General features: G+C 48.2%; 1 protein-coding gene across 5 annotated transcripts in view; it reads left to right on the top strand.

Moving 5' to 3' along the window:
• Window positions 1-14,769, top strand: part of nbn (nibrin) — a 93,207-nt gene extending 78,438 nt beyond the window's left edge. For all 5 annotated transcript variants that reach the window (XM_072467980.1, XM_072467981.1, XM_072467979.1 and 2 more), the window contains one exon: window positions 14,143-14,769. In XM_072467980.1, coding sequence (XP_072324081.1) covers window positions 14,143-14,176 — 34 coding nt within the window. In that variant the 3' untranslated portion in view covers window positions 14,177-14,769. The remainder of the gene's footprint in view (window positions 1-14,142) is intronic.
• Window positions 14,770-24,457: the final 9,688 nt, after the last annotated feature.

The raw sequence follows: 24,457 nt of genomic DNA, 5'->3' as shown, positions 1-24,457 counted from the left end.
GACACGACCTACCCTTTGTGAACCCATGCTGCGTCTGCCCAATGGGACAATTTCCCTCCAGGTGCCCAGCTATTTCCTCCTTAATGATAGATTCCAGCATTTTCCCTACAACCGAAGTTAAGCTTACCGGCCTATAATTACCCGCTTTCTGCCGACCTCCTTTTTTAAACAGTGGTGTCACGTTTGCTACTTTCCAATCCTCTGGGACCACCCCAGAGTCTAGTGAATTTTGATAAATTATCACTAGTGCGTTTACAATTTCCCTAGCCATCTCTTTTAACACTCTGGGATGCATCCCATCAGGGCCAGGAGACTTGTCTACCTTTAGCCCCATTAGCTTGCCCAATACTGCCTCCTTAGTGATTACAATCATCTCAAGGTCCTCACCTATCATATCTTTATTTCCATCAGTCACTGGCATGTTATTTGTGTCCGCCACTGTGAAGACTGACCCAAAAAAACCTGTTCAGCTCCTAAGCCATTTCCCCGTCTCCTATTATTAAATCTCCCTTCTCATCTTTCAAAGGACCAATATTTACCTTAGCCACTCTTTTTTGTCTTATATATTTGTAGAAGCTTTTACTATCTGCTTTTATGTTCTGAGCCAGTTTACTTTCATAGTCTACCTTACTCTTCTTTATAGCTTTTTTAGTAGCTTTCTGTTGTCCCCTAAAGACTTCCCAGTCCTCTAGTCTCCCACTAATTTTTGCCACTTTGTATATTTTTTCCTTCAAATTGATACTCTCCCTCACCTCCTTAGATATCCACGGTCGATTTTTCCCCTTTCTACCGTCTTTCTTTTTTGTCGGTATGAACCTTTTCTGAACACTGAAAGATCGCTCGGAAGGTTCTCCACTGTTCCTCAACTGCTTCACAATGAAGTCTTTGCTCCCAGTCTACCTTAGCTAGTTCTTCTCATCCCATTGTAATCGCCTTTGTTTAAGCACAAAACACTAGTGTTTGATTTTACCTTGTCATCCTCCAACTGTATTTTAAATTCCACCATATTGTGGTCGCTCCTTCCAAGAGGATCCCGAACTATGAGATCATTAATCAATCCTGCCTCATTACACAGGACCAGATCTAGGACCGCTTGTTCCCTTGTAGGTTCCATTACATACTGTTCCAGGAAATTATCCCGGGCACATTCTATAAACTCCTCCTCAAGACTGCCTTTACCAACCTGGTTAAACCAATCAATATGCAGATTAAAATCTCCCATGATAACCGCTGTACCATTTCTACATGCATCCGTTATTTCTTTGCTTATTGCCTGCCCTACCATCCTGTTACCATTTGGTGGCCTATAGACTACTCCTATCAGTGACCTTTTCGCCTTACTATTCCTGATTTCCACCCAAATTGATTCAACCTTGTCCTCCATAGCACCAATATCATCCCTTTTTATTGCCCTGATGCCATCCTTAAACAACAAAGCTACACCACCGCCCTTACCGTCCAATCTATCCTTTCGTGTAGTCTGATACCCTTGGATATTTAACTCCCAGTCGTGACCATCTTTTAACCATGTTTCAGTAATGGCCACTAAATCATAGTCATTCACGATGATTTGCGCCATCAACTCATTTACCTTATTTCGTATACTACGAGCATTCAGGTAACGTACACTTATGCTGTTTTTTATGTCTTTGTTATGAATCCTAACACCTTGATCAGTAACTTTTTGCAAATTATTTTTCCTCTTACTCTTTCTCCTAATTTTCCTTGTCTTTGAACCCATATCTCTACATAATAACCTGTCACGTAACCTGCTGCCTTGATCTCCATTAACCATTATACTGTCCATAGCTTTACACTTCCCTTCCCCCCAACTTGCTAGTTTAAAGTCCTTGTGACCAACCTATTTATCCTATTCGCTAGAACACTGGTCCCAGAATGGTTCAGGTGAAGACCGTCCCAACGGTACAGGTCCCTCCTGCCCCAGTACTGATGCCAATGCCCCATGAAATGGAATCCCTCTTTCCCGCACCACTCCTTTAGCCACGTGTTAACTTCCCTAATTTTCTCAACCCTATGCCAATTGGCACGTGGCTCGGGTAGTAATCCAGAGATTATAACCCTGGAGGACCTGTTCTTTAATTTAGTCCCTAGTGTTTGATAATCCCCAAACAGGTCCTCTTTCCTAGTCTTACCTATGTTGTTAGTCCCAAGGACCACAACAGCTGGATCCTCCCCCTCCCTCTCCAAAATCCTTTCAAGCCGATCAGAGATGTCCCTCACCCTGGCACCGGGCAGGCAACATACCATGCGGGACTCTCGATCTGGCTTACAAAGGATGCCATCAATCCCCCTAATTATGGAATCCCCTACAACTACCACTTGTCTTTTTGCTCCCCCCTCTTGAATGGCTTCCTGTACCACTGTGCAGTGGTCAGTCAACGCATCCTCCCTACAGCCCTCTTCCTCATCCACACAGGGAGCAAGTACCTCATACCTGTTGGACAAGGTCAAGGGCTGAGGCTCCTAAACTCAGGATCCCCCTACCTGCCTCCCTTGCAGTCACACCACTCTGTCCCTGACCACTGTCTGAATTAACAGTACTTATTCTACCGGGTGTGACTGCCTCCTGAAACAAAGCGTCCAGGTAATGTTCCCCCTCCCTGATGTTCCGCAGTGTGTGCAGCTCGGTCTCCAGCTCATCAATTCTGAGCCGAAGTTCCTCGAGCAGCCAACACTTGCTGCAGATGTGGTCACTGACGGTCTCAATGGGATCCACCAGTTGCATCATCATACAGCAACAGCACATCACCTGCCCAGCCATATTCAATTAGTTAATTAATTTAAATAATAATTTTTTTTATATATATAAACTCAAGGATAAACCCGAACACCAACAAAAACACAGCCCTCTCTCGCCACTCACCCGAACTCAGTCACTCACCTAAACTCAGATGCACTCTGTTCCAATCAGCATTCCGTGTCTAAAGGCACTCCTGCCACACCTTTTGTGCACTCACCTCTCCCAGCACATGAGATAGCAATTTTGAAAATTTGTAGATCAGGTTTAAAATCAAAACAAATAATGATGGTAAAGTACAGTGTGCCCACTAGCTAAAAACAATTGGTCTAGAAGACCGTGCTGTCAATAACATTCCCAGAGTTGCTGACTATGATATTCACCCTCTCCCAGAATCTTGATTTGGTACACCCTGTCCTCATCTTTCACTGTACCAGGCACCACATTCAATGGATCATCCTTCACCATTTCTACCACTTCCTGTACAACCAAACACATATTCCCCATGCCTCCCTTTCACCATTCTGAGGGGATCATTCCTTCCACAACACCCTGGTTCATTCTTCAATCACATCAAACCCCATGTCTCTCACCATCCCATGCCACCTTCCTGTGCAAATGCAAGAGATGCAACACTTGCCTTTAGCCGCCTCTCATTTTGTTCTGTGCCCTGTCAATCTTTCCAGTTTTGGTATACTGTATTCACTGCTCGTGATGCAGACTTCTGACCGTTGGAGAACCAGATGCAGATTGGATGATTATTTTTCAGAACATCTCCATTCAGTCTGCAAGAGTAACCTTGTGCTTCCAGTCACTTGTCATTTTCATTCAATGCTCCCACTCTGATCTCTCTGACCTTTGCTTCCTATGTTGTTCAAATGAAGCTCACCAGAAGCTCAAAAACAGCACTTTATCTTTTGGTTAGGCACTTTACAGCATTCCGGGAGTTAATCAATTTCAGATCATAACCACCATGCCCATTCTTTCGGGCAGTAGGTGTTAGGACTCATTTTTCAATTGCCATTTACACCACAGATCGCTGGTGATTCACAAGGATTTTCCAGCCAGTCCACAGGTTGGTCCAAAATGAAAGTCACTGACACCCAACACCACCACAGCTGAGGCCATAAGAGAAAAGAGGCCTAAGCCCTCATTCGCGCCACTTGCATGACACCACACAACCAATCCAGCTCCTGTATGTGTAAGCGAGTCATCATAACTGAGCAACTATGTTTTAAAAGCAAAATTTATGTTACCGCTCATGAAGTATGATTTGATTTAAATTTAAGATACGTAGTTTCTCAGATCATTGTGAAAATTTTATAACTTAGAATGCTTTAAACAAATATATTCTCTTGTCGCATTAATGTCTATACTGTTATTTCTGGCATGAATTAATTTATTTGAAAGTTAATTTTTAAAAATGCGATACATTTATTTAGTAAAGAAGCAGGGAAATATAATGTCTGTAAATTCCCATTTAATTCCGATGATTTTTTTTTGTAATGGCAAGCAAATGTATGTGGGATAGGATCAATAAATGGTATGTCAGTACTTTTGTCCTGTCTACGTGGTCTATGAATGAAAAGGTTTGAGAAACACTGCTCCAGATCAATCTTCCATTTCATTACTTGTGCCATTACCATCCCATTCGGCTTGCATTATCATCCATTTGACATTTAATCTCTCTTGCATTCCATTCTGTCACAGACCTTCCTTTTGTTCTTTCCTCTCCTTTCCCTTTGCCCGTCTCTGCACCCCTTTCAAACCTGAGTCTGTAACTGTTTTTCCAACCTGATCATCATTCCGATCATCGGTCTGAAATATTAACTTTGTTCCTCTGTTCGCAGATGCTGCCGTACCTGTGGTATTTCCAGCATCTTTGTTCATTGTGCAACTTTTATTCCTAGTCTCTGTGCTGGTTGACATTCTGAATAGTTCTTTCTCCAGCTTCTTCCTTCCGTTTTAAAACTGCAATCATGACCCCTCTTCCCTTTGCTCCACCATTCCTTCCGGTCGCTTGTCAATTTTATTCAATGCTTCCCACTCTGGTCTCTCTACTCATAGACCTAGCTTTTTGACATCTCTCCTTTGGCACAATGACCAGTTTCCTGAAAACATTTGTAAAATACTTCAGGTTCTGGAAACCTGAAAAATAAATAGAAACTGTGGAAACCACTCACAAGGTAGACAACATCTTTCAAGAGAGAAATTTGGGTCACAAAAAAGGTCCCCGACTTCAAATGCTAACCCTACCTTCCTCTATTTTCTTTAGTCTCTGAGAGTACCTTGGACCATACTTATGCATAGCTACCGCAACCATTTTAATTTTGATAGAAGTTGCTACCAGAGGCCTGATTCCTCATGTTGAGCACGCTTGCAGGGAATGCTAATAAGATGTCAGAGACTGTAGGTGCCGAGGTTTATCAAAAATGCTCGACTGAGGAATCAACCTAAGCATCTAATTAGAGCATATCTTGTGTCAGTTGACTGAGACTGCAAGCTACTGAGGAAAGAATAAGCAGAAAATTATATCCTAGTATTTTAGGTGAGATGGGATTATGTATCAACATGGCCCATGTATGGTGTGCCGACAAACTATTAAAGAAAGTCAAGCTGCAGAAGTTTAAATTCACTTATATTTATATGCTTGACTTTGTAACCTTAAAATCATAAATTGAAACTCTGGCATATTGGGATAGTTGTAACTGCTAATCTGTTCCACATTTATTTTTGGAGTACTGTAATGCTCCAGTCTAATAAAATGATAATGGTTTCTAAATCTAGCATACTGCAACTCTTTTATTTTGTGACCCTTCGTTGGGATGTTTTAAATCTTGAAAATGTTGAGATTTTCTGTTGTTGGGAGTTCTGAAAAATTGATGCAGTAAGTTGTCCAAGAACTTCAGAAAACAGAACAATATTTGTCAGTGTACTCAGTGCTGCTAGGAAATATTGACATAGACTTTACAAGTGCGCAAATTTTTTGAACATTGTAAGGTAATAAGCATGTTGCTCAGAAACAATGTTTGCCTATAAATAAATCTTTGGTTAAATGATGATGTAATTCACTTCCGAAAAGGGTATATTTTCCTGCCTAAGCAAAAAATTGTTGAGGAAGAGGTTAGCATTATAAAGATAAAAGCTTGGTCACAAATCATCAACTCAAAATTCATGCATGAATGCAAAGCATCGTAAAATACTACAAAAAACCAACAGATTTTGTTTTTATGACTGTTCTCCCCGTGTCTGCATGGGTTTCCTCCGGGTGCTCCGGTTTCCTCCCACAGTTCAAAGACGTGCAGGTTAGGTAGATTGGCCATGATAAATTGCCCTTCATGTCCAAAAAGGTTAAGAGGGGTTATTGGGTTACGGGGATAGGGTGGAAGTGAGGGCTTAAGTGGGCCGGTGCAGACTCGAATGGCTTCCTTCTGCACTGTATGTTCTATGTTCTAATGGAGACTGCTCAAACATCTTTCAGCATACACTCTGAAGGCCATTTGGCCCATATATCTCCATCCAGAGGGATCGCAAAGCCTATCCATTTCAGCATCCAAATGCTTCTCGAAAGGTTCGGAGGTATTTCTGGAAGTCAGTTTGATTGTTGAATTCCTCTCCTCTGACCTAATATTATTGAACCTGTGTGCTTGTCCAACTCACTTTTTAAAATAACCTGGATTTAGTTTTCCCATTTACTCAGTCAAATACCTCTATAAAATCACTTCTCAAGTTGAAATGCTAGGTTTTTCTAAACTTTCCTCATAGTTCAACTCTGAGATCAATCTTGTTTTTTCTATATTACATTCAGAGTTTAAATCTTCCCCTTGTGCCCTGGTGACTAGAAATGAACACAATCCTTAAATTGTGGTTTGACCAGGGTATTATGCAGTTCTGTCACAACTTCCTCTGATTTGTACTCTGCTATTTTGGTTCTATATTGATCAGAAATGTTAAATCTCAACTTTGACTCCTGTTTATTTTTTTCAGTTTGTCATCATTTATGATGCACATAGGTGACTTTTATTTTCATTTAATTCGCAATACTTTGCACTTGTCTTAATTAAAGTTTGTCTACTATGAAGACCCAGGAGGCCCAAGAAGCTAAGTAAACAGTTTATTTAGGTCAAAGAAAACGGCCGCTACTGGGACGTGTACCCACAATTAGCCCGTCGGGACTACCAGTATGCCGGTTTGTATCCGGCTTTTATATAGGACGGGATTTACCGGCTGTTCACGCCGGCAGGATATTTTGGTCCCACACTGGTGCACAGGTTTCCTGGTGATTAGGGTAGATCCCGCTGGTGGGCCGCCTCTGTTACTGAAAAATACGCGGCGGGTTGGTGGGTAAATCCCTCCCATAATCTAGTAATGAACCTCACCTGGGTGGGCCTCCACACACTTGTGGCGGGGCCTTGTGTTCCACAGTCCAACGGAGAGATCAATTAGGGTATCCCCATGGACCTCGTGAGGGTTATTACATCTATTATTATACCCATTACATATACTATTATTATGCCTACTTCATATTCAGTCTCCATTTAATTTCTGAGCTACCTCCTCCAAGTGAATTGCTCCTCGTTTAGTATAATCTGCAAATTTGAGCAATTTTTGATCAGTTTCTGATCCAAGTCATTTATCTAAATTAGACACAATTAAGATCCCCACCCCCCCCACTTCTACTTCTGCTATATTATACCCCTTTTCCATCTTTCAGCAATGTTTTTATCCATTTGCAGATTATTACTGTTAGCATTGGGTTTAGTTAATAGCCTTTTGTGTGTAATTTTTCAAAATACTTTTGGATGTCTGTGTGTACCATAAATTTCTGTTTGGCATTTGACACAGTCCACTTAACATCTTACTTCCTCAAAGGAATTTAGATGGGTACTTGAGCAAGATCTTCCCTTTCCACATCCATATTGCCTAATATTTGCTAGGTTGTTACTGTACAAATAATCTTCAAGTTCACTCTGAAGAATCAAAATCGATTGCATATTTCAGGTGGTGTGCAAGGAGGACGAACAGATCATGTAATTGCTTGTGTCTGATGTCCCCTCTCTCCTGCCACTTACCCTTCGTGAACCTGAACACCATGTGTGTCGATTTCCAATCTACTGGTCTCTCCTCAATCTTCAGACGCTCCTTCAATCATTGACAGTGACTTAGTTATTTCTCTATTTTCATCTAGCATTTTGAAATACACATCATCGATATCAGATTTATTTCTCAAGCTAATCCAAGGTTTCAAACTTATTCATGTCTATTTGGGAAAGACCTGAATACTTGAAGGAAGTGAGCATCCTGAATATTTACCTTTCCAAGTTTGTTTTCAATTTGAAGTCATTTGCCATTTGTTTTTTTTTGATCTTCAGTGACTCCCATTTTACAGCCATGAGACTAATAGGGTGGGATTCACCGTTCCTGAGACTAAGTGTTGACGCATGCTCAGAATTCATGGAGTTCCACAACGGCAAAACTGGCACCGCACCTGGACCGATTCAGCTACTGTTAAGGGGTTAGCACCGGCGTCACATGGAACACAATCGATTAAAATGAGAAACAGTGCCGGATTCGCCAGTTTAACAATTGACACTCAGGAGGCTGACAAACTGCAGCTGCATATGCACACTTCACTCCCCACATACACACCATCCCAGCCAACAAGATGGCAGCAAGACGCACGGCCCCACCTTCACAAATGCCCAGCTGGAGACCCTCCTGGTTGCGGTGGAGGGGAGGCGGATGACCCTGTACCCCGGCCTAACTTGGAGGCAGCCAGCCGCTGCCATTTGCCGTCCCTGGGCACAAGTGGCAGAGGTGGTGAGTACTGTGGGCAACATTGTCCGGACCGGCCAGCTATGCCGGAAAAAAACTGCACAACCTCCTCAGGGCGGCCAGGGTGAGCAGGCATCACTGTGCCCCTGGCATCAACTTCCCTCCCATAAACCCGTAACCCTACCTTCCCAACCCAGAGGGTGGCAGAATGGCAGAACCCCCACCCTGCACACCATGCTGGCACGCATACCAGCCGCCATGACCGGGTGCCCTTGCCACTGAGGCCACCAGTTACCCATCCCGTAACAGCCTCCCCGAACAGGCGCCGGAATGTGGCGACTAGGGGCTTTTCACAGTAACTTCATTTGAAGCCTACTTGTGACAATAAGTGATATTCATTTCATTTCATTCGCCTGGGCTGCTTGTGTCGGACTGTCTTAACACTGTCATTTTCTGTTTGCCCCCCCCCTCCCCAGGAGAAGGCTGTCCACAACTGTCAGGAGTGGGAGAAGATTGCAGAGGGAGCGCCGGACATGCGGCCTCTCACTGTGGCAGAGGAGAGGGCCCTGGATGTGGTTGGTGGCCCTGAAAGGGAGGTTGAAGGGGTGGAGTTCGGGCGAGGAAATGAGATCCTGCAGAGTTGTGGTTCCTCGTGACACGTGTGTCAATCCCCCCAACACCATCCCCACACTACCCTCACCCTCACCACCACACCACTCTCACTCCCAGCACCTGCATTGCACACTCTGCTGTTGCAGCTTCCTCCTCAAGCACCTCCAACTCATACAGCCGCAGGGCAGCCCCAGGGCTGTGGCGACTAGGAGGAAAGCCATCATTGCTGGTTGAATTCCAATATTCATTATCTGCAAGGCGTGAAGAGCCAACATGTTATCACGGTGCATACACCCGTGACCAACCAATGGGTTACAATGGGCTACATTGATTGGCACTTCAGATTTGCATGTTCTCTCTCTCTCTCTCTCTCTTTCCCCACCCCCCCTCCCCGGCATTACCCGGCACCGTGATTGCCTCCAGACCTGGCGCATGTCCCTGATGCCAGTGGTACTATTGGTTGGCACTGCCCTTGCCAGTGGTACGCTCCGCCGCATCCGCCCAGCGCCTCCATCGGGGCTACAGTGGGTGTTGCTCTGGGTGGGCCGGTGGGGGTATGGTGAATGGTTGGGTGAGGGCACCCATACGGCCGGAGTCACTGCAGAACCAGGGGCCAAGGTGGGTGGTCAGTGGGGTGCGAAGCAAGATGGCTGCTTTGCAGGCCGCGACAATGGAGATCCGTGGGGGGTCACTCCAGCCACTCAGCCTATTTCCCCCGTCACCTCGCGCCCCCCCCCCCCCACTCGCCCAGCCAGTGTCTGGTCCGGCCGACCACAGCCATGCATCTCCATGTCGTACCTCCTCCCTCATGAGCCACGGCGCCGGTTTCACTATATTTAAATGCACAAGTGAACTGCACGGTCAGGAACTCCAAACCGGGGGGGCGTCTCAAACATGCCAGGAATTGTCGAGTGTGCCAGGATGAAGGCATTGTGCACATTGCCCGGGTATCGAGCACAGACCTGCATGATGCACAGCTGATGGTCACATACCAGCTGCGCATTCGAGTGGAACCCCTTTTGGTTGGTGTAGAGCGGACTGTCATCTGCAGGTGCTCGTAGGGGGACATGTATCCCATTGATCACCCTGCAGCCCACAGTCATGCCTCTCCATGTCCTACCTCCTCTCTCCCTAATCAGTCACAACGCCAGTTTTACGATTCTTAAAAGCACAAGTGAACCGTGCCGTCGGGAACTCAGCCCATTGGTGGTGGAGAATCGCGGAGGCCTCAGAGAATAACGGGTCAGGCCCGCTGATGACATGCAAATGGTGTTTATTCTACGAGCATTCTGGACCGCATTGACGCCACTGTCGAGGTGATGGAGAATTGCGATTTGCCGTCAAATCGGCGCCTGCTGCAATCTCAGCGTTGGAACCTATTCTCCGCCCAATCGAGTTTCCCAATTTCGGCGTCAGCCAACGGAGAATCCTGCCCAGAGTATTTTACATTTGTGTTTAACTTGTAGGGATTTGTGTTTTTCTTGGTCTCCTTTTATTCCTCTGATTTCCCCTTTAACAACTATTTGCATTTCCCAGCAAATTCCCAGCACTCCTGCATGATGCTGTCAAAGTTAACTTTAAATTTGTTAACATAGTTCGTGTCACATTTGTTCAACCAGGGATTGTTGCTTTTTTGAATGTTACTGCCCTCCATGCTCTGCATTCTTTAACGGTGATCCACTTGTCCTCTGCTGAATTTTCATTGAACAACCTTTCAATCCATTTGCTATAGTTGTTCCATCACTTCTTTCAATTGAGCTTTTTACTTACTGTGCTGGGTATTTCTGCCTTCCAAAATCACATTGAACTCGATCATTTTGTGTTTGCTGTTCTTCAAGCATGCTACAATTGCTGTTTCCTGCCTTGTAGAGTCAATAATGATTAATAGGTCAAGATAATTTCCAAGACAGGGCCAACAAGCAATCATGCATTACACTAATATTGTCTCAACCTTTTGGGTTTTCCCAGTTTACATTCAGTTGATTGAAGTGCCCTATAAAATAACTTTCATATTCTCACCTAGCCTTCCTATCAATTCATAGAGCAGCTTACCATTGACAAGACCAAAGGCATCCTTTCTGGGCCCCAGTTGAAATTCCATACCTTGGCCCTTGATCCCATTCCTTTCCCATAGATTGATGGGGAAAGGCCATATTCTCCGATCAATCCATAACCCTCTGAAAATGTAATTTTGTTAAGCATTTTCCTAGCATTAGACAATCCTAAAAATTTCCAATTGCATTTTTTCTATTGTACAATTATGTATTATCAATTTTAACTGGACAATAACGCATCAGAAAATTCAGACTTCTCAAAGTCGTGTTCTGTAGCCATGTTCTCTAGTTTTCTGCAGTTTTCTTGTGCTCATAGGAAACGTATATTTTCTCACCCTGCTGAAGCTATGTGGAACAGTAAAGCCAGTTTTGAAGTCTATTGACGCATTTACAGCTAGAATAGTTCATGTTATAGTTTCACTGTTGCATTAATGCTTATGTTTCGTTTGGCTCCAGTGAGCTATTTGATTTCAAGGGTATACTTTAAATGTTTTCATTTAAATTCATGTCAGGAATACTGGTGTGTAGCCGACTTGAACTTCCATTTGAATTAGTGATGCTCCAGCATCTGCAAAAAGGATTTACAAGTTTAGAGGTTTACTAACTATAAACATTCACAGCTCCAGGGTTTAAATTTAAAATTAGTAGAGTTGATTCTGCTTTTGTCAGGGCAAAATGAACTAAACAAACTTTAGATAAGCAGATGGATCATAAATTCTTCCGTGGAAAATGCATACAGTCCACTAGTTAAATTTAAGCATAGATATTCTGTGCTGCAGACGTAACCTATTATATTCAAGGATAGAATACAAGAAACCTGAACAAAACTGTGGAATCTAATTTTGAAATATGGTTGCAGAAGTCTTGCCTATAACAAATAATCTCTTGCTGCCAGAAATACAATATTAGTGTTATTGCTAAGACTGATTAAAGATCACATTTGTTTACAGACCATCAGTACTTGTGTGTCTGTGTGTTTCTGTATGTGTATAACTTGTGCTTATCTAGGTCAAAGTTGGTAGTTGATGATGTTACCCAGTGGAATATTTTTCATTTGCACATTCCTTTGGGTATTTCCAGCTCATTATAAATGCATTATTAGCCTTGATGTCCTAGTTCAAGTACAAAAAGAACATGCCTTTAGCATTATTATGATGTTTTCCACCTAATTGTCCTATAATCTCTCTATATGAGATTGTCCATTCTTGAGCTTGTATTTATCAGCACTAGACTTTTCCTGTCCAAATCCTTTTGCCATAAAACTCATGTTACTGTGACCCTGTTTTCTAAGAGTTCGAAACCAAATTTCAAAAGGTAACCAACTTTTTAGTTTATTCTTTTTACACCTGAACTGCTTGATTTAATGATTGATTTTAGCCGCCGGGATTCTTGATCCAGGTTTGCCCTGCCACCGCTGCCAGCAAGTACAGCGAATTTGGCGCTCAGCCAAAATTCCATTAACTGCAGCAGAAATACTGCCGGGATGAACGGAGGGAGAATTCCAGCCTAAGTCTTTGCAAAAGAATGTATTGTTTCCCTTTTTTTTTAAAGTGATTGAGAGGGCTGAAGGTATGTTGGCCTATTCTTAGAAACTAGTTATAATTGGTCCTGTCTGCAGTTTACACCCTATTTGAAATTGTAGGGCAATGCCTGTTTCAAAGCTCAAAACTAGAATGGCGATTCCTGCTTAAATGAAGCAAATATTTGTTGTGAAATCCTTTTTTGTTAATGAGTCAACATGCTTATGAGAAAATGTAAATATATTGGATAACTCATTTAAGTGAATCGTGTTACCATCCACTGTTGGCTCCTGTCCACTGCTTTCACTGCCACATCCACCTGCCATGTCCTGTGAATTCTGTGTCAATAGAATATCACAGCTGACTGCATAGTTGAGATTAATTTGGGGCAGCAGTTTGCCTCAGCTTGCAGTGAGCACAAAGCAGCAGATGGCAAAACAGGACAATTGTTTAATTCAAATAACTGAATACTATTCTTTCAATTTGCATTGTCGGGACTTGGCATAAATGAAATCCGATTTTTTTTTTTTTTCCCTCTGCGCCTACACTTATCAAAATGGTTGACATCTTAAAACTGAGTCAAGTAAAATCAAACCTATCTTCTGATGGTGAACTGATTCTTTGTACGCTCCTTTGTATCTTTTATGGTCTTGCAGAGCCTTTTTGTGGCCAGCAATAGCAATCTTGTGCAATAACCACCAGAATTATTTTCCTTTTGACCCTTTGTTTTTCATCATGCCAATAATGATGGGGTTTAAGGTGAACCCCATCATTATTGGCATGGTGAAAAACAAAGTTTAAGAAATGTGAAAGTGTTTCAAAACGGTCAAACAATTCCCAAATGCCTTCTGCCAAGATATAGTCTGGTGTAAAATAATGTTATCCGTTGTAGAACTTTCCCATTTAATTCTACATTATGCATTTTAACCGACCGTAGATCACGTAAGTTGACTGCTGAAGTTTTGATAAATCCTTAAAATGGGTTGACTGATTCGCCGAGTGTAGAATGTGAACCGCTAGTTTTGGTGTTGGTGGTTGCCATTGGAAATGTGAAATAATTGTTTGTCAGTCGCCACATGTGGGCTGCTTTGTGTGGGTGTCTTAAACTGAGTGCATCATCTTCACATACTGTATGCTTCCTTCCACGTGTCAACTTATAAGGTGAGTATAACCCCAGTCATATATTTCTGAGCTGGAAAATTGAGGCCAATCATATATTTCTGAGCTGGAAAATTGAGGCCACCGCCTAATGGAGTATTGCCCGAAAATTGCATCATTAGCTGAAAAATGTGTGCTCAACTTGCACGTCAAATATCGGCCGAACCATGCATCTGGAGTAGTCTTATATACCAGGTTGACTTGAATGCTGCCGTTTGTGGTTTATTTTAATTTTACAATGCTAATTATCTGAATTAATTTGCAGATATGACCCAAAATCTGTTAAAAGAAGAAGATGAATTTGAGGAATTTAAACATCACTGGCAGCAATAATCAAAGACTCTCTCCTACTTGAGCTGCAAAGAACCATTGCACGTAGCAGAACTGGATATACGGAAGTCATGTGTACTTTCTTTTGGAATATTTACAGCTATTTTTAGCTTGTGCTCTTTTCTAATTTTAAAAGTCAATCTTTTGAGTTTTTATTGATTTCCTGTTTACCATATGGTGAGCTGCACTCAGCTTTGTGAGGAATCGGGGGAAGATTTTCTGGAAAGCCAGTGAGGTGAAGGCGACTAATAAAATGAATGTATATGTGCAAGGACAATTGGTAAATGCATGAATGTATCACAGTTGGTTCAGAAAACAGTTACTTGAATTCTTTAACACCTATATGAAGCAGAAAATGAAGCTTTTTATATGCCATATACTATAGTACACAAATATTGGGCGATTTTTATGACACATGTCCAAGTTTCAAATTAGCAGATATACAGCTACATAACTGTGATTTGTGCTATAGCACGCATTCTTCTTCAGACCAAAATGTCTTGTCTGCATTGTTTATACAAAATCATTGTTTTGCATATAATAGAGCTTCTTTGATCCCAAATTTCTTTGTAGTTGTTTCTTTTCACATTTTAATTCTAAATACATTTTACTCTTGAAGTTCAAGAAAGGTGCTGCATAGCAAAATATCTGTATTACTTTGTGAAGTGCCTGATGTTGCGATGCCTTAAATCAATTCACATTTTTTTTTGTTCGAAGTTCACTTATCACAAGAGCAAATTGGGTGGTGACTCTGCAATGTTTCTGTAAACCTCTTTATATGGCCTATTGGTGCTGCATACACTTTGCCCTTCAACCTGTTTATTTGCAAATTTCTGTGACGCTTTACTTCAAATTGTATAGTCTAAAAACATTGGGAAATCACTAAATTGGTCATCAAAAGGACTTCAGCGGTTCAAGAACGCGGCTCATCACCACACTCTCCAGGGCAATAAGGAATAGGCAATAAATGCTAGCCTAGCCAGTGATGCCCACCTCGCGTCACTTAGTTTGTTCATAAATTGTTACAACAGTTACATTTTAAAAAAATCTTGGGCGGGATTCTCTGAGGCTGAGTGTTGACGCCGTCATAAACACGTCGCGTTTCCCGACGGAGTCAACATGGCGTCAGGATCAGAAATTCTGACCCCTACAGGGGGCCAGTATGGCACTGGAGCGACCCACGCCACTCCAGCTGCCGATTCCGGCATCAGATGGGTGCTGCGGGGTCCGCGCATGCGCAGTGGGACCGGCGCGATTTCCGTGCATGCGCGGTGTCTCCCTTCTCCGCGCCGGCCCCAATGCAACATGGCGTAGGGCTACAGGTGCCGGCGCGGAACAAAGGAGGCCCCCAGCCCGAGAGGCCGGCCCGCCGATCGGTGGGCCCAGATCGTGGGCCAGGCCACAGCGGAGGCACCACCCTGGGGTCGCACCCTCCTCTTCTCCCCCCACCCCCAACAGGCCACCCCCGATCCTTCCACACCGAGGTCCCGCCGGGTAAGATCAGGTTGGAACGGCGCCGGCGGGACTCGTGCTTTTTTGTACGGCGCTCTCTGGAGAATCGCGTCGGGGCGGTGTGGCGCGATTCGTGCCGGTCGTGGTGATTGTCCGGCCCAGCCCTGGGGTGAGAAAATCCCGCCCCCTGTCTTTTTTAAATTTGTTTACAATTGATGTACAACTTTATAGTGCCTTTAACATAAAAGCTCTCTAGGCATTTACCATAGGTGAAGTGGGGCCATATTATAGAAGTCTTAGAAGAGAGAACTGAAATCATGCTTGAAACAGGTTCTGACGAGGCGTTCAAAGATGGGACAGGCAGTAGCAAAGCAAAGAAGTTGTTTAGGTAGCTGTTCCAGAAGATAGGACCCATCTAGCTGATGAGTCCTCTTGTGTCAGGTAAAGAATATGAGGGGAAGGTTAGTGACAGACATAGATTTTACAGAGTTTTTTATGAGGCAGATGTTTCTCCACATTCCAGAGCCTTTAGACAGGGGAATGGGAACAGCGATCTAGCTCGCCATGAATGAATCCCCACTTCCAAGCAATCAGCTTGGGTTGATGGGGGAGAGGGTGGAGAGAAAGTGGTGTGTTGTGAAATACGCAAGTGCATTTATATGATGTACAACTGATATAGGAGTGATGTCACAACATGTCCTATATTTATTTTATTGGCTGGTTATCTGGAAAGAGTGCAAGTTCGACAGTAAAATTGTGGGACTGTCCCTTAAATTATCTCAGCCTTCTTCAGTGTAGGAGACTGCTTTTCATGGCAGCAGCAACCTAACGCACCTTTTGCTTGGAATTAATGCTGCAATAGGTCTGTGAGACCTGAGCAATACATATACTCCCTTCTCCTGTTGGAATAAGTGGCAATTTATGTGACAGTAATCCCATCCTTTGCTTTAATGCTGTTCCCTCTGAGGTGTAAGTATATACTCCATTTGATCTTTTAATCTGTATATATTATGGGTCCGGGTTTACAGAGCCCCAAAGTGTTTCATGGAGTTCAACCGACCCACAATTGTTAATAGATTGTGGTGTGGGAAGCACACGGCGTACTCTCCAGGTGTGATACAACAGAAATGGACAAGTGGTTTTTAAAACAAAACAATGTTTATTCTATGAACTCAAGTTAACCTTTTTAAAACAAACATTGAATATCTTAAACACCCATTACTTCAAAGATAACCCCAAAAGACTACAACGCTTGATAATCCTTCAAACTGTTCCTTTAAACATCCAGAAGACTTCAAACCTTCAAAAATAGGAGCACATTAGGTTACATTCAATATATTTATAGTCTTTGGATTGCAAAAATCAACAGACCAACTCTGTGTTTTCTTCCTCCAGCTCACAGCAAAACACACAAGACACTCCCAGCTGCGTTCTCAAACTGAAACTCAAAAAGCAGAAATGAGCTCAGCTCCCCCACCCTCTGACATACTTCAGTAATATGATCAGCTCCATTTCTTAAGGGTACATTGCTTAAACATCCATTTCTTAAAAGCCCTCTCACATGACAATATAATACTTTTCCAAGTAAAAATAATTTGTCAAACACATACTAATGCATTTTTAACCTTCCCTATTTCTTAATAATGTAATTTACTATCTGTCACTTGCTGTGGACTGTTGGCAAAATATGGGTTTCCTTGGAGATTGTTTGCCTTTGACTCTTGCAGAAGATAAAGAGGCAAGCTTGCCTGGTAATGGTGCATTGTTAGATGCATGGTACTCAGCTGCTGCAACACCCACATTACAAGTAGAGGCAGTCACTTCAACTTGCAGGCATAGCAGCAATCTGAAGAGGATTTCGAGGCCAACCATTTGACTGCACCACAACTTGAATTCACACTTTTATGTGTAGATACCCAGTGCATAATACTGTATTTTTCTATATCACTGTGTCAAGTACAAGAGATCAATTCTAGTCCAATGATCCTTTACGTGCTATTTAAATAGCAGCTGTGCATGAGTTGGCTTACCATTGTGTGCATTTCTTGGGCCTGAAGTGGCTCTCAGCTCAAGATCATGTGCAACAACTCTTACACTGTCGAATGGACAATTTAAGTCTGCCCTATTTCTGTCACAGGCTGACAACTGCTGCCTCCTGTTAGAACATAGAACATACAGTGCAGAAGGAGGCCATTCGGCCCATCGAGTCTGCACCGACCCACTTAAGCCCTCACTTCCACCTTATCCCCATAACCCAATAATCCCTCCTAATCTTTTTGGACATTAAGGGCAATTTAGCATGGCCAATCCACCTAACCTGCACGTCTTTGGACTGTGGGAGGAAACCGGAGCACCCGGAGGAAACCCACGCAGACACGGGGAGAACGTGCAGACTCCACACAGACAGTGACCCAGCGAGGAATTGAACCTGGGACCCTGGCGCTGTGAAGCCACAATGCTATCCACTGTGCTACCGTGCTGCCCTGTTGTAATATGCATTTAAGGGATAGCAGCATGCCATCACTAGAAAGGAACTGTCATGTGCTCCAGCCTTGGTTTTGACAAACCAGCAAACCGTTATACTGCTGAAGTTTTCAAGCTTTTCTCCCAAATCTAAATGAACCCACTTGCTTATGAGTAATTGGTGCTTTTATAGCTTTGTAAAAATACAACATGGTATTCATAGGTGGTCAGATACCCTGGCAGCAAGATTAAATAGAGGCACGACATGAAGAATAGTCTTTGATTGTGCTACCTGGCGAGAGACGACTCTCGACCTTCTGGTCAGAGTGCAATAAGTTTGGAGAGTGTTGAAATTGCAACATGGTGATTATACAGAAAAGCTTTAAAGACACTCCACTGAGATAATGCTCAAGTAAAGAGCTAGTAAGCAGACAAACCCCTTGTAGTGAGTTCGCAGCACAGCCTGTCCGTTTAGTGAGTGGGTCTGCATCGAAAGGTGCGGCACCAGGTTAGCTAATTTGAGATGGATGAGTGACCAGCATGTGGGAAAATCAGGCCGGAGAAGGTTGCAATTATAATGGGTGGAGCTTCGCAATATCACTGGAAAGCAGCTACAGTGACACTCATCCCAGGTACTATAGGAGAAGGAAAGTCAAACAAATATTGTCAGTTTCCACAAAGTTCCCCAGTTTGAACTGGAGTGCAGCTGATCTACTATCCAAACTGAGACTATAAAACAGTATGTAGAGCCATGATTTCTCTTAGTTCAGTTGTGTCTGAAATATGCCTAACAATTGGAAATGAAGGTCTACACAGGCTGAACATGCCATGATTAACAGGTAAAGCATCCTCAAAAGATATGGGGTGGGATTCTCCCCCCTACCACAGATGGGGCGTCATTCTCCGCCGGCGGGAGTCTCCGTTTTGCTGGCGCCCTGGGGTTTCCCGACTGCGTGGGGCTGCCCCACAATGGGAAACCCCATTGACCGGCCGGTGTTACGGAGACTCCCGCCGGCCGGTCGGGGCAGAAATGTGGCGGGGCGGGTAGGAGAATTTCGCCCCCGTTTCCTGGGGCGAAATTCTCCGTTATTGGCGCAAATCCGACTTGCGTCACGTCGGAAAAATGGGTCGAAAGTCTCCGGCCCGAAATGGGCTAGCAGCGACGTAACGGGATCCGCGCTTGCGCACGTGGTTCACGCCGTGCAGTGTCATACGCGCTGCGACGGCTCATAAGGCCGTGCTGCTCCCCCCCCCACCCGACTGGAACACCCGACCGGAACACCCGACTGGATGGCTGGCCGCCGCTCAGCCCCGAGGTTCGAGTCATGGGATGTGGAGGCGCTCCTGGACACAGTGGAGCAGAGGGGGAACGCCCTGTATCCCGGGCACGGCCGCAGTGTTGCCCCACGCCACAGCCGGCGTCTGTGGCGGGAAGTGGCAGAGGCTGTCACCGCTGCGGCCCTGACACCACGGACAGGCACCCAGTTCCACAAGAAGGTGAACGACCTCGTCAGAGCAGGCAGGGTGAGCCTCCCCATATCCCCCCCTCCCCCATATCCCCCCTCCCCCATATCCCCCCCTCCCCCATATCACCCCTCCCCCATATCCTGCCTAACAGTGTTGCCTTTTACCCCTGCCACCACCACCCCCCCCCCCCCACAGGAGAAGCGCGCACACAACAATAGGGAGCATGTGAGGACTGGAGGAGGCCCCGCTGATGAGAGGCCACTGACCGAACACGAGGAAAGGGCCCTGGAACTGGCTGGCGGACCTGAGGACCGGGAGGTTGCTGATGCAGAGGTCGGGGGCGTACTAGCAAGTGAGCCACCGACAGCCCGTCCCCATATCCCCCCTCCCCTATATCCCCCTCCCCCATATCCCCCCCTCCCCCATATTCCCCCTCCCCCATATCCCCCCCTCCCCCATATCTCCATCCTCATATCCCCCCCTCCCCCATATCCCCCTCCCCCATATCACCTGATCACTGCCTGATGTCTAACCATGCATGCTTCATTGTGTATCGCAGGACCAAACGTCCAGGCAACCATCCTCGCAGATGCAGACCGCCCGCAGGATGCCCCTCGGAGGCCACGGGAGACAGAGAGACCCGGACCCTCCAGCATGCGACGCCCGCAGGATGCCCCTCGCACACCACGGGAGACGGAGAGACCTGGAGCAACAGGGAGACGACACCCCCGTCACATGCGGGAGCGACCACCCAGCGACGAGGGGGGCAGCCACAGGCCCCCGTCACATCCGAGCCAGGACACCACTACCCAGGACACCACTACCCAGGACACCACTACCCAGGTCACCACTACCCGGGACAGCACTGCCCAGGACACCCCTACCCGGGACAGCACTACCCAGGAAGACGAAATACCGGACAGTGACTCAGAGTGGATGGGTGGAGACGAACCCCCACCCCAAAGTGCCATGGACTGAGAGTGGGACGAAGAGCACGACACAACGCCACTGCTGTCACCAACACCCTCCACCATCGCAGAAACACTCACCTCGGTTGGGCACTTTAGTGATGAGGCGTCTGGTACACTCACTGGTGCGCACAACACAGCCGTCCCGGTACAGCAGGTGGAGGTAGGAGCAGCAGAGGGGCCGGGCGGTCGGAGGGCAGCCCAGTCAAGCGAACATCTGCCGCCCAGATGGATCCCGGGTTCCTGGAGTTACCACACCCACACATAGATCCGATGCAACCACCGACCCGGAGACAAGCGAAGAGGCTGACGGCCGGCTTGCGGCGGCTGCAATCGCAGGTGGAGGAGTCCACCCGCGTCCAGGAGCTGGGAGTGGTGCCGGTCATGCGTGCCACCCAGGCCGACACCGCACGGGTGGCGTCCGCGGTGGAGGCAATGGGTGCAACAGTGTCAGACATGGGGAACGGTTTGCGAGGCCTGGGGCTTTCCGTGCAGGCGGCGTCTGTGGCCCAGGACATGGCTGCCCTCTCACAGGAGGCCATGAGCCAGTGCCAGCGCCAGATGGCAGAGGCGCTCAACACCATAGCCCAGTCTCAGCAGGCCATGGCCCAGTCTCTGCAGGCCATGGCCCAGTCTCTGCAGGCCATCGTTGAGGGCATCGGCGCCAGTGGCCATGTGCGAGCTGGCGTCGCACTGTCGCAGACAGGGTTCGACAACCCCCTGGGCTCCATGGCTGCAAACCTGCAGACCCCTGTCGATACCAGCACGGGCCTCCAGGACTGGCAGCGCCAGATGTCGGGGGGGCGTCGGATGGCCAGTCCGTTCGCATCCCCCACCCATGTAGAGGCCTGGGGGCCATCGGGCACCCCGAGGGAGGAGGAGGTGGTGTGGTCTGTCCTGGTTCCCCCTGTAGGGGAGGACCCGGAACACCGCGACACCTCGGACTCCCCCGCCTTCCGTCCCAGGTGCATCGGGTGGGCAATGGGCAGGACAGGTTGGCAGCTCGCCATCCCAGTCGCCCGGGCCGCAGCCTGGCCCATCTAGGCCAGGATGCCCCAGGAAACGGCCGCCAAAGGGATCCAGTGTCAGAGGGCAGGAATCACAGGAGTCCACCTCCAGTTCTGCTGTACCGTCTGAGGAACCACGTAGACGTAGTCAAAGGGCCCGTAAGGCCAAACAATTAGACACTGAGTAAGTTGGCACGGGTGCAGGGCACAGATGAGTTTTGGGGGCTAGGGCACGTGCATGAACTCCTTTGGTTATTAAAGTCAATGTTACACCTACAGAAGCTGCCTTTGTGCTCTGTCCAAAGCGTGCGGGGGTGTCATGTACGTTGAGTGCAAGTGTGTGTGTGAGGGGTGGTCTTACCTCAGCCCCAGGTGAGTCTGCCCCCTTCCCCCTGGGCCGCCATCAACATCCCCCCGGGCAGAGGACAGGACCGTGCGCTGCAGTGTCACAGCCGCATGCAGGGATCGTCCGGGTGGATGGTGGTACTGTGGCCATGGGTCAGACATAGTCCAACGATGTGGAGCCAGGAGCTCACCGCAGGGCGGGTTGTCATCATCCTCCATGGCCTGCAATAGACACACGTCCACCTGCAACTGTGTGAGCCCGGCCGTTGTGCCGCAGGTGGATCGGCAATGGGGGGGGGGGGGGGTGGTGTGCATGCGGGTGGGGTGGGTGGGGTTGGGGAGGGGGGTGAGGGTGCTGGGTGGGTGGATGGGTGTGGGGTGTGGGTGGTCGGCTGTTGCCATGGTGTGCGGTCTGTGGCCATACTACCCGATTCCCACGCCCATCTAGTCAGTGAAGCGGGCGGCTATCAGCCTGTCCCGTGCCCGCTGGGCCAGCCGGTAACGGTGGACAGCCACCCGCCTGTGTCTAGCCCGTCTGCCCTGACCATTGCCCCCATCCCCCTCATCTGGGGAGGACTGCGCCTCTTCCTGCTGCTCCTCCACTCCGCCCTCCTCTGCCTGCGGCACATCGCCCCTCTGTTGGGCTATGTTGTGCAGGACGCAGCACACCACAATGATGCGGCCGACCCTATCTGACCGATACTGGAGGGCGCCCCCAGAGAGGTCCAGGCACCTGAAACGCATCTTCAGCACGCCAAAGCACCTATCACTCCCCTTGTCGCTACATGGGCATCATTGTAGCGGTTCTCCGCCTCATTGCGTGGCCTCCGTATAGGCGTCATCAGCCACGATCGCAATGGGTAGCCCCTGTCGCCCAGCAACCAGCCCCTCAGCCGGGGATGGATGATCGCGACAACACGTATGAGTCGTGTACACTGCCTGGGTAACGGGCGCAGACGTGCAGGATCATCATGCGGTGGTCGCAGACCACCTGTATGTTCATCGAATCGGTCCCCTTCCTATTGGTGAACACGGCCCTGTTATCTGCAGTTGGCCGCACGGCGACGTGCATCCCATCAATCGTGCCCTGGACCATGGGGAACCCGGCCACGGCAGAGAAGCTCACGGCCCGGGCATCTTGGCTGGCCCGGTCCACAGGGAAGCGGATGTAGCGGTGTGCCATGGCATATAGGGCATCTGTCATTGCCCGGATGCACCGATGTCTGCGATATGCCGGACAGGTCCCCACTCGGTGCCTGGAATGACCCCGTTGCATAAATGTTCAGGGCCACCGTAACCTTTACGGACACGGGGAGAGGGTGTCCCCCGCCAGTGCCACGCGGTGACAGGTGTGCCAGCAGGTGGCAGATGTGTGCCACGGTTTCCCGCCTCATCCGAAGTCTCCTCCTGCATTCCCGGTCCGTGAGGTCCTGGTATGACTGCCTGGGCTGGTACACACGGGGCGCCCTCGGGTGCCTCCGTTACCGTGGGGCCGCGACGTCCTCCTCCCCCTCCTCGTCCTGTCGGTCAGGTGTCCCTCCAGCCTGGGCGGCTGCCGCCTGTCCCTCTGCGGCAGCCTGCGCCGCCTATCTGGCACGCTCCTCCTCCTCCTCCTCATCCAGGGCAACATGGACATTAGCGGCTGCCGCCACGGCGGCCAACATCGCTGGATGATCGGAAAACATGACGGCCTGGTGGGGGGGGGGGGAACGACGACATGTCATCATTGCCCATATCCCCTCCTCCCCCCAGCCAGGTGGCATGGACCGCATGGGTCCAACTGTTGGAGGCTGGTACCTGGCCAGGTGGACCAACTCACTTGCCCTCGCATCCCCCTCCCCGGCACGGACCCCCCATCCCCCTCCCCGGCACGGACCCCCCCCCCAACCTCCTCCCTGGCACGGAACCCCCCAACCTCCTCCCCGGCACCGACCTCAACCTCCTCCCCGGCACGGACCCCCTATCTCCCTCCCCGGCACGGACCCCCCCCCAACCTCCTCCCCGGCACGGACCCCCCCAACCTCCTCCCCGGCACGGACCCCAAACTCCTTCCCGGCACGGACCCCCCATGCCCCTCCCCGGCACGGACCCCCCCCAACCTCCTCCCCGGCACGGACCCCCCCCCCAACCTCCTCCCCGGCACTGACCCCCCCAACCTCCTCCCCGGCACGGACCCCCCCCCAACCTCCTCCCCGGTACGGACCCCCCCAACATCCTCCCCGGCACGGACCCCAACCTCCTCCCCGGCACGGACCCCCCATCCCCCTCGGACCCCCCATCCCCCTCCCCGGCACGGACCCCCCCAACCTCCTCCCCGGCACGGACCCCCCCCCCCAACCTCCTCCCCGGCACGGACCCCCCCCAACCTCCTCCCCGGCACGGACCCCCCCAACCTCCTCCCCGGCATGGACCCCCCCCCCAACCTCCTCCCCGGTACGGACCCCAACCTCCTCCCCGGCACGGACCCCCCATCCCCCTCAGACCCCCCATCCCCCTCCCCGGCACGGACCCCCCCCCCCAACCTCCTCCCCGGCACGGACTCCCCTAA

This window comes from Scyliorhinus torazame, chromosome 11 (assembly GCF_047496885.1).
Source record: "Scyliorhinus torazame isolate Kashiwa2021f chromosome 11, sScyTor2.1, whole genome shotgun sequence".
Lineage (NCBI taxonomy): Eukaryota > Metazoa > Chordata > Chondrichthyes > Carcharhiniformes > Scyliorhinidae > Scyliorhinus > Scyliorhinus torazame.
The sequence above is the reverse complement of the archived record's forward strand: the minus strand, read 5'-3'. Positions and strand labels throughout refer to the sequence as shown.